The sequence below is a fragment of the Zeugodacus cucurbitae genome, chromosome 5, assembly GCF_028554725.1.
Source record: "Zeugodacus cucurbitae isolate PBARC_wt_2022May chromosome 5, idZeuCucr1.2, whole genome shotgun sequence".
NCBI lineage: Eukaryota > Metazoa > Arthropoda > Insecta > Diptera > Tephritidae > Zeugodacus > Zeugodacus cucurbitae.
Window position 1 is genome coordinate 49191556 of NC_071670.1, and position 11934 is coordinate 49203489.

The following is an 11934-nucleotide window of genomic DNA, read 5'->3' on the forward strand; positions in this document are numbered from 1 at the left end:
TCATTTTTAGAGGTACACAATTTTTAATTTAAATAATAAAATTAAAAAAATAATAATTTCTCCTAGTTACAACTTCTCTTTTTTCAATTCGACAATTTTTGCTTTTCGAAATTTTGTACCACAAAAATTGCACCCTATATTTATATAAGAATAATATATTTTTTTTTTTAATGTTTTTGCTTTTTTTTTAATTTCCCACTAGTTAATCCCACTGACATTGCACACCCTATATGTAATTGCCATTGTACTAGCTATTATCCTCATGCGGCGCGATCGACTCAATTAATCGCATCACCTCCATCTGAAGGCAAATTTTTTGCAATCAAGGGGATTAATGAATTTTTATTTACACACTCCAACGTGCTATCGATCGATTTATTCGACAGATTGTGTTGCGTTTTTTCCCCCTTTGTTTTTTCGGTGTTCATTAAATTGCTCAATACTTGGCCTTTACTAGTACGAAGCTTGATTGCTTGAACAAGTAGGAAAATTTGCTTATAATTTTTGAGAGGCGTTGCTGCGCATATTTGGGTTAACAGATAATGGAAATTGGCAAAAATTCCAATTTAATTTTAAGCGCATGAAAAGCCATAAAAAATAATTTATAAATCATATAAATTGTGTTTATTATTGCTTTGATCATTTTATTACGAGGAATTAATTCAGTAGCCAAAATTGATTGAGTTTGGAAGGGTTGAGTTTGAGTAAAATGAAAATTTAGCGGCATTTTGAGCGATTTATTTATGGTAGCTCTTCATTCATAGACCATATGTATGAAAATATATTTTCACAATAATTCCTAGATTCAAAATAGTTGCTAATTCATAGACTATAAGGTCTACAAATCTAATAAATTTGCAAATGCGTTCATAAATTTTTTCATGTTTTGGGAAATTTATGTCAGAATTTTGTAACTCGACCAATATCTGTTAACTTTTACGTTAAAAGATAGACGTCTAATGGAATATAAAAGATATCCGTTTAGAGATTTCCGATAACGGGAGTTACAAGATTCCTTTTGTAACCTTAGAAGATTGAATATAGAATGAAGGTTTCTTCGGTAGGACGAGTAAATTAAACCCAACTGATAACGTAGCATACATTTTTGAGTACCAGATAATTATAGGTTCAATAGGCCTAAAGAAGGAAACATTTTAAAGTATATATTCTTCAATATCCTTTGAGGGTCGGTTCCAGCCGAACTTATCAATTACTTCCGAATTAATCAATTAATTTTGGAATTAATGATGGTTCATAAAAGGATTCTACAGTATTTCTCCATATCCTATGTTCAATATCATATAATATTCAATTAATAAAATCATAATAAAATTCGGTTAGAAACCAAGACTTGACTTAATGGATTTATTCAAATCTTATCGGTATCAGTCTAAATTATCTAAAGAAAACAATATTCTTAAATGACTTTTTTCAACCTATTAATTTTCGATTCGGACCGTTATTATAAATCTTTTAACTTTATAGACTTATTTAATTCCTATCGGTATCAGACTAAGGTCACCCACGTGAGACATATCTGCATTAATTAGTTAATGGTGTGAGACACAAAGGTTTTTCTTTGTTTTGAATTTTTCATATATGATTTTACATATTAATAAATATATTCTGTTTACGTGAGTTCTATTTATCCTAGGGTAACGCGGCAGCATTTAAAAAAAAATTCAAACAATTTGCTTGTGTTGCTAAACAGTTATTTGTATGTTCAATGCCAAACTGTTATTTGATCGTACTTCGTGCTTTTGGAAGCTAATTCTTTTCTGGTATGTCTTTGTCATATTATTCACTTCTTACACACTTAGTGGAAGCACACTTGCAATCTAGTCTGTGTCCAACTACTCGTTAATCGTTTTGTCTTTTCTTTGTAAGATATGTATGCTCTCCATCATAAATATTACTTATGCTCATAGCTAATGTCTTCATAGTTAATATTTATGTACGTCTTGATCAAATCAGCTGGGTGTCTACTATTTGATAATGGTGTTACGTTTATTTTTGTCGGCATCTCAACTCCCAACGCCTTTTTTTGTCTTACCGTTAAATGTGTAATTTGTCTCGTCTACATTAATTTGTTGCTACTTTATTGCTGATATTGTTTGTTGTTGTTGTAGTAACATATACTATGATACTGAACTAAACTGAAGTGCAGTTTGATTTGCATGCTAGAGTTACCTTTTGATTATTGTGTATTTGTTGCTGTGCTCAACTCAGAAGCCAAAGGGCGTTGGGTGTTAAGCTAAATCGTTTTAGAGAAGAATACAACAGAAACGAAAACGAAAATAAAACTTATTAAGGCACACCTGATGTGATCAACAATCAAAAACAAGCGAATGACCAATATTTATGATGAAGAGTCTCCGTAATTTACAAAGAGGAGACAAAACCTTAGTCAGGAGTTGACACTGCAGCTGCGTAACTACTTTGTAACAGGCGCATGCCAAGTATAGCACAGTAGGATTGTATTCAAAATAGCATAAAATTATTATAATTATGCAGAAATAGTCGTGTTGCAGTACACATAATATTCCTGTATTTATTGTATTGCTTAACTTATTGTTTAATTTTGTGTTTTTTTTTGTGACTTTACTTTGTTATCAGACATACCTTAAAACCTATTCCGCGTTAATGAAGTAGTAAAACGATTTTTTCGACGTTAACTTAAAAGCTGCATATCATATTCTTCTAAATTTAGATATTTTAAGTCCGTATGGATGAATAGCCTTTTCAGTAGCAACGTGTTGGTATATCGCGAAGACGCTGAATGGCCCCTCAGGCTATTAGGCAACTGTTTGTTGGCAATTATGGACTGTAGTAGACAGTAATATGTATGTATAGCCGGTTATAGCCGAATCGCTGATAGCGCGCCACTTCTCTCTTTCCTTCGCAGTTCGGCGCCAGTTGGAGATCCTAAGTGTAACCAGGTCGCTCTCCACCTGGTCCCTTCAACGGAGTGGAAGTCTTCCTCTTTCGCGGCTTCCTCCGGCTGGTACTGCATCTAACACTTTCAGAGTTGGAGTGTTTTCGGCCATTCGAACAACATGACCTAGCCAGCGTAGCCGCTGTCTTTTTATTCGTTGGACTATGTCAATGTCGTTGTATAACTCGTACTCCATCGGTATTCGCCGTTACCAGTGTTCTGAGGTCCATAAATCTAGCGCAAGATTTTCCTCTCGAAAACTCCTAATGGCTTCTAACCCGATGTTTACATCGTCCACGCTTATGCACCATAAAGCAGGACGGGAATGATAAGCGACTTGTAGAGTTTGATTTTGGTTCTTCCAGTCCAAAGTAACACCTGTTTGTGTTACATGATCAAACGTCTTTTTTCCGAGTTCTACTCGTGAACATTTCTTCCACTATTCCAAATTGTTCTTGTTAAAGTGTTTTCTCCATAGTATTAGCTTGCTGCCAGCTATAATTGAGGAAACAGTAATAACCTCTAAATATTTTTGTGAAATTATAGTCCTGGTTTTCTTGCCCACCTTTCAAAATAAAGATAGGTAGTAGGTACAGGCCCCTTATTCATAAAATCCCATTGATATTCTCTTTGGCTCATTGAATGTGCTTGTTTTATTGCTTTTTACGTTCTTGTGGATCTTGTTCCTTATCTGGGTCGTCTAAGCTCCCTTTAAGGGGTAGCTACGTGAATCAGACTATGTATATTTTGGTGGAGTTCAGAACGGATGAAAAAAATTTCTTCACCTTGAGGCTCTCCCACGTTTGAAGTGTAGGAAAAAAATTAAAATCAACCGCCCGTGTAATTTCGATACATGAGAGGTATTTCTTCATCAGTTCTTTCTACCAATCATAATTTCGCAGTATTTCTTCAATCAACTGTTTGGAAGACTGCTACTCGTTGTCTCTGAGGTCTAAGTACCATGTGTTACCGAAATAGCTATATTTGCATTGGACATTTGGGCCTTTTAGATAACGTTGTAGGCCATCGAACATGATCGAATACCTTTCCCGTTGTAGTGGTTTTTACGAAGACGGTTGGTCAAAGCAAAATTGGGAATACCGTTATTGTTGTTGTTGACAACTCTTGCCCTGATAAAAATCACAGTCCATTCCTATTACGCATATCTGGCTATCTTGTGAATGGTGAACAAGTTAGTTATCTTTAGTCTTAAGTTTTCTCTAATATTTTATTCGCTCCTAAACCAGGGGCAATTACATGAAAATTTGTATATTTTTCTTCGAAAAGAGGACTTGAAAAACAGTTTCAGAAATTTGAGTTCTCGGGCTGTCTTACTGTGGACTTCGATTACTCGTGTTATATATTGTCCAACACATCCGCTCAATTAAAAAAAAATTAATTCTTTATAAGCAATTCAACGGCTTAAACAATTTCTATACACCATAATAAATCACATTAAAATTATTTTACCGTGCAGACTGTAGACCAAAGACTGTTACTCAATTAAAGGCTAAAGACTCCGTAAGTAGATGCAAATCTACAAAAGCCAAACAAGCAATTTGCAATCGTTTTCAATATCAAGCGATCGGCTTGTTTTCGGCTGCATCGATGAATCAATCGCTTGCATGTATCGACGAACTAATGGCATTGCATAATGCAGCCGACAACAACAACAGCAACAATAACAACAAAACTTCAGAATTTCACAGAAGACGCGCTTAATTCTATGCGTTGCTTGTTGGCTAATCTTTCGTTTATCGCATGTTTGCAAACATCCACGGGACATGCTTTATTACACACATGCCACATGAGTGCGATGAGGCATAAACGCATGCGTCCAATGTATGCTTAAATATGTAAATCTTCATCACAACAAATACACACACACGCACCAACAATTAAGCAAATAAATCTAAAGATTTTTGGACGCTTATCAACGCCAACAGCATCAGCAGCAGCCGCCGCCGCTGCACGCACATTAGCATTAGCATTGGCTGCAACTTCCCCGCTGACCAACCAAGCGAAACGCTTCAAATTCATTCGTTGCGCACGCGCATCCTGTCCGCCGCTGCTGTGGCAATTTGATGTTTGGCTTTTGGTTTTTCTTGAAAAATATGCAAATTAAATGTAAATAAGCTTGCAACAACTATTAAATGAACGCTTCGCTTTGTTGCACGTTGCCACCACTCCACTCTGCAACTATGTGCCAATATATGTAAGACTATAGGGGTTTGTTTTGTGGGGGAGCGGTTGTATCGCGCGCAATCGCATTGATCATTTGCCGTTGATTGGTCTGGCTAAATACCGCTTCACCATTCATTTGGCGTCTCTCATTGTTTTGTGGCACTTCGTTGTGTCGTTATCGACAGGTTTCTCGTAAAATTTAACAGTTTGCCGCATGCAATCGATAATGTTGCATCTTTGGCGTTGCATATTTGATTGAACATAAATCTGCAATTGTTTTGGAAATGTGATAATTCGTAAGCGAAGAATCGGCTTAAGGCATTAATTGACTCTTCTTCTCTGCGGAAATATCTTAAAAATACAGTTGGTTGATGTCTTAATTTTAAGTTTTTTCCTCATCAGTGAAATATACTGCATACTGCAATCTCTCAAATCCTTTATAAACTAATATGTACAATAATCACAACTGCAGCCCTTTTTAAATTCGATATTGGAATCTGAGTGAGTGAATAGTGAGGTTAAATTCCAGTCTATTTTAGTCTGCAGTATCAGAACTCGAAAAAAATAGGTGAAGCGGCCTCAGATGTTATTTTTCAGACTGAATTGTCTGTTAACGTACATTGGGACAACCGCAGAATTGACCGAAGACATTTACTTTCTTCCCATTTTGAAGATCCTTTTTATATGATATACATACAGTTGAGCTTCACTAACTCGAATCACCATAATCCACAAAAAAAAAATCGATTTAGAGATATTTCCGAGTTACGGAGGGAAATTTTTCTGAAATTTTAATTCGATTGCCAATTTAAGTGCTAGTAAAAATATCAATTTAGTTTCGTAGCCCATTATCTTTTTCTTTCTCTCATGAACTCCAGCTCAAGTTTTACTAACGATTAGTTAGAAGTATGGAATTACACCACTCAACAAATCTGAAGGGAAAAATTGCGATCGATGTGCTAAAATGTTTATGGCGGAATATGAGGTGTCCTGATTACGGATTTGAGTTCAAAACTCCTCCATCATGTACAGATTTTGTGTTATTAAGTACATATATATTAGGTGGGCAAATATCTCCCTTCCGCTTTTTTGTCTTTTGAATTTCGCGGCTACAGAGTTCGTATCTGGCAATATTATACATCTTTGAAAGGTCTTGACATAACCTACAAAACGACGCTATGTATAATTAGTTTGGATATTGCTTTCAACAGTTATAGAAATGGAAACATGGAGTTTATGTGGCATCTCGTGACATCGCCCAAGAGATGGGAGTTAGCTGTGAGCTGCTCTCATATGGTCACGCTTAATTCTACCATCTACTGCGAACAACTAGATCGCTTGAAGCAGGCGATCGACCAGAAGCGTCCAGAATAGGCCAACAGGAAGGGCCTAGAAGTAATGTTCCACCAGGACAACGCCAGACCACACAGTCCGTTAATGACTCCTCAGAAGTTACGGGAGCTCGGATGGGAGGTTTCATCGCATCCACCATATAACCCGGACATAGCGTCAAGTGATTACCACCTGTTCCTGTCCATGGCTAACGCCCTTGGTGGTGTAAAGTTGAACTCAAAAGAGGCTTGTGAAAAGTGGTTGACCGAGTTCTTCGCTAATAAGGAATGGGGCTTCTAGGAGTGGGTATTATGAAGTTGCCGTCTAGATGGGATTTGCCATCATTGTCGGATCCCATCCGCCTTGGTATCGTTGTTAGGATGTTATAGTGGAACCTTTATTCTTGCTCATCGCAAACTGCACCCAAATTTTCGGGAAAGAAGTTTAAATGTGACTGGAGGAAGTGGTCTTTCAGGGGCATGCGGCAGCCCATTTTACAATAGTGTTCGAGAAATTCAAGGGCCTTTTGTTGCCATTACCAAGCAAAACTACTTTCAAAATTGTTTTTGAATGGTGAATAAAAGCCACTCGTCTGGATTATGAGCAAAGCCCAAAGACCAGTTTTTCCTTAACACCATTTGAACTATCACAGACAATTTCAACACGCATGGTGAAAAAGGAGGATTGCTCCTAATTACGGGTTCTAAAAATGGTTACTTTCGTTCCTGATGCTGGTAAATTCCACTGTTGTAGTCTTGAACCCTTTAGTTCTGCATGGTCCTTGGACAAGTGAAGGTCTCTTACTAGGTTTCATTCATTCGTTTTATTCAGCTTGTTTGATTAAATGGGGTCCTATATTCTATATATAAATTTTGAACTACTTTTACTCGTCTAAAATCGTGTCTATTTTTTCTTTAACATGGTCAAAAGTATTAGTCTTAAGGACGTTTTCTCAGAAAAAGTATGAGTAGAAACCGTAAAATACATATGTTGGAACCATCTGCTGTTGACTTCAGATGACTTTTTTAAAGAAGATCCAATTAAATTTTTCGCCATTCATCAAGCTTAGACACTGTATCAGATATTAAGTGCTACAAAAAATGGTTGTGGACATTAGCAGTGGATACTATGTAGCTGTGGGATAGTTGTGCTTAGACTTATTTTCGGCATTCTGCAATTATAGGTAGACAAAACTTTCTTCACTACCGAAGAAAATTATTCACATTTTTTAATGTAAAATGTTTTAAGAACTTTGCTTAGAATTTATAATATTTGGGTGCAGTATTGTACTCCTAAGAAATGTTTGTTATATCCTACATGGGAATATTTCACGTTCAATCATATTTTCGAATTTTATAATTGTGCACCTACAAATAAATATTAAAATTATCAATCAATTTGATGTTCTTGAGAGAAATGTAAGCAAAGGATTTTTTACTTATCTGTAGACCATCAACAATTACAGGCTTACAGCGATCACGAGACAATCGTGGTGGTCTGTTTCACAAACGCACACATCTCATTCGTCCAATTGATTTCTTTGTGTATGATTGATTGCCAATCTCCAAAAGAAAAAAAGAAAACAAAATCAAAATCACTACAGTTTGACAAAAGAACGATAAAAATCGAACTTGATAAAAAATCGCCATAATCAATGCTGATCTCACAAGCGAGACTGCAAATCAGCAGCGACAGCGCTCATTAGTGGAAACGATGCACTCGCAGCGAACCTCAAACAAACACACGCACATGCATCTGCATGCGGTGGGTAACGAACACGGCGACGCACACATAAATCCTAATCCTGCAACTGCAAAAACATAATAAATCCTTGAGTGCAGAGCGCCTCTGCTCGTGCGCGTATATTGTGGGTACACGTAGTACGAGTATTACATCGGTCTGGCCACCACTTAATTTGAAATACATCACACACGGGCGAATTTGTCTTACTTAAGTACTTGGCTCGTCGCTTTACCGTTGCTTACAATAAATCACGCAAATAAATTGCACCGAAGCAAATAAATCGCAATAAAAATATAATCAAACAATCAGCAGTTTGGAGCAAAAGAAAACACAACAAAAAAGTGAAGAATAAACAAACCAAAGCTGTGGAAAAACAATTGAGAGCACAGTAGCTGGAACAATAACAACAATGCATTGCAAAATTGGCCACAAACAATTGATGAGCGCGTTCTTTTGGACCGCACACAACGCTCAGTGTTCTTTCCGCTGGCTTGGCTTGGAGCTATTGCTGCAAGGCTTCGATGCCCAAAAGCCACAAGTATTCAGGAAAAAAATCAATTGCTCTCCAATTTACCAGTACGTCTTGTGTTTTGTTTGATTTCCAAATATGTGATTACCGTTCGACCCACTATACTTCATAAACTGTGGCAATTAGCGATTTTCATTGTTTGCTAATATTGTTGAAATTTGCATTTAATTAATAATATAAATTTTTAGTGAAGAGGTAATATTCTGGATTAAACTCTTTGGTAAATAATCTAATGGGACTTGTATAGATTGTAAAATATTTTCGCGGCGGAAAAGTGCAATGGGCACATAATTAGCGGTGCTAGCTCTGCTTTTACTTTTTTTTCAAGATGTATTAAACTATTTTATCTGAAATATTACCAAAGGCTTTTTCTAATAGATTATACATATTTCTTATAAAATTAAACCAAATTCAAAAATATTAAAAGTCAGTATTTTCTTGGGAATCTTGCTCGTGTGATTCGTTCCTTCGTTACCTTTAGCACTTTTGCTCTCTCTTCACATTCTCACTCATATTTCCGAGCCCATCAGCTTGGTTTTTGGGTCTTAGATTATATAAATATATTGCTTGATGGCGATGTAGTTTCTCGATGTGTACCTCACTCCAACTCTTAATAAGACTAAAAGTCTTGATAGAGGAAGGTATTGTGAATAAATCTTTAAGGCTTATAAAAGTAATAAAATATAAATATTTCTATTATGTGCTCTTAATAATCCCAATAGGTATTAAGTTCGGGCTCTGGGAAGATCTCTCGAAACATTGGATATGGTTTATCTCAAGTCAGTCCTTAGAACAGTGCTTCGGGTCGTTATTCTGCTAACGGTAAATCATTGGCATAATTCCCATTCAAATGTTCTGTTAAACGGTGTTATCCCATAGCATGACTGATAATTCACCAGGTTTCACAGATTTTGTTTGTGTATCGTAGGTTTAATTTTTGTTATCCTTGTCGTCTGATATAAGTTCTAAGATCATTACCGAAGTCCTTAAACATGGATTCAACACTCTATATCATTTGATCTTAAAATTGGGAGTCCTTTTACTGGTACACCTTTAAAAACGATATCCTTCACTCGATGTTCTTATTCAATACGTTTAATCTGGTTCATACAATTCAATCCAATTTGTCAAAAAAGAATCCATAAAACGTTTTTAAATTAAATTTCACATTTCAATAAGTTTTTTTTTGCATAGATCTTGATTTCTACGCTTTTGTTATAGTGACTTAATTATAGCCCACGCCCATTAGATCAATTGCGAAATAATTAAATTTTTTTCGAAAATTTCGACACTTAGATATTTTTATCATACCATTATAAAAATGCAAAGCTTCTTCAATAACTTCTTTTTTCAGAAAGGTAATTTGGAAACGCAGTCGCTTAATTGTATGAGCACAAGTGTAAGTCAAGGGAACACAAATTCATAATTTCCACAATTGAATTTTATAAAAACTTAGATATTTGGATTATGTTTGCACATATCTTTACAGTTTTTTGAAGCAGATTGATAGATATAGATCGATAGAAAATTTATTAAAAAGGCAAAATTACATAATTTTGTAATTAACCGATGGTGAGTATACTCGTATGTAACTTTTCTTCTAACAGCTTTGTAAATGGGAAATTGCCATTTCACAAATATATATAATAAATAGTGAAAATTCTCGAATTATAGGGATTCATTTTTATTAATTAACGTTAAAAATGTTTTTTGACATAGTCTTATAAATAAAATCTCAAAATCTACGCTATCCTAAATTAAATACATTAGTTTTTGTTTTACTTAGTATAGATAACTATAATCTCAATTAGAGCTCGTGCTACAATCACAGTTGCTAGGCAATTTAACCATTTCCATCTTCATCACACCATTTACCAACACCACCAACTTATGATAGATGAAATTTTGTTTACAGTTCGATTTGTCCTCTAGCGGCAAGGTACTATTCTCTTCATTTTCACATTCTTCCACCAGAATACCTTGTTTGTGTTGCTCATGCTGCACGACCAACAACCATTGCGCATCCATTGACTCAGCACCCTCTGGATATATCACGTTAGACTTGGTATTGCTAGGTTTCTCTGTCACTTCAACCTCCATACGAGTTGCTATACTCTGCGGCATCGCAATATCGTCTGTGAAATATGCTTTGAACTTCTCGAATTGTTTTGGGTCAATTTTGTCCAAACGTGTAGCCTCCATATAATTATCAACTTCCTTGCAATATGACTTGCCAGCTCTACGTTCGGCGCAAACGATTTCATCATCTTCAAGTGCTTCATTTGAGGTTCCGGTATTGTATACCATAATGCCTTCGCCAACTTTGAAGATGCTCTTTAATTTGTTTAACATGTTCTTAGATGGATCAGCCATTGATCTGGCATTAGTTTGCAGAATTAGCAGTAAGAATGTAAGCATTTTTAATAATAAGTGTAGCTTCAAAGCCATTTTGAAGATTTTTTAAATTGTAGTTTAATGTTCTGTGTTTAAGTTGTGCTCAAGTTATTTTCGTTGTTCAGCTTTTTTAACTGTATGTTTCCTTGTCGCCTTAGTGTAACTGACTGATGTCTCAAGTCAATTTTTAACCCCTTATATACCTAGCTCAACGCGTTTGCCTCTGGGAAAGTCAAGTCGTTGCTTTTGCTTTGGCAGGTATCTCATAATTATATGGAACTCCTTTTAAGCGTAGAGCGGGTTTTTCCCACTACTTTCGTTTTTCATTTCGGCTGGGAAAACCCAGTGACATTTTCTTGTGGTAAAATTGTGTCATTATTCCGTAATGTTTGATTTTTAAGGCAATTATCGCAATGCTTCAGATTTTGTTACCATTCGGCCAGGTCGTTTTGAATTTATTAAATGAAAATACAATAGAAAATATCAACAAGTAAAGACAAGAAGGGCTATGTTCCTGTGTAACCGAACATTTTATACTCTAGCAATTTATTGATGTAGTTATATTAAGATAACACACGATTTGACCCACATATTCGGCATAAGGTCCACTTGAAAATAAAACTGAGGTAATTCGTGAACCGATTTCACTCATTTTCACAACCATGATACACTATAACCAAGACTATACGCTCACTTAATTCGGCGAGATATTTTAAATATTAACCGATATATGCGGAATAAATCCCACCGTATTTTTGAAAAATCTATAATTAGGTATATGTGAGCAGGGGAAGTTATGACTCGATTTTAATAATTT

The 11934-nt window shown here is 35.6% G+C and overlaps 1 protein-coding gene across 1 annotated transcript; it reads right to left on the bottom strand.

The window, feature by feature from the left end:
- Window positions 1–10526: 10526 nt before the first annotated feature.
- LOC105212255 (uncharacterized) lies at window positions 10527–11171 on the bottom strand. The gene has a single exon (XM_011184122.3). The coding sequence runs from the start codon at window positions 11169–11171 to the stop codon at window positions 10527–10529; it is 645 nt and encodes a 214-aa protein (XP_011182424.2).
- Between the last annotated feature and the right edge of the window lie 763 nt (window positions 11172–11934).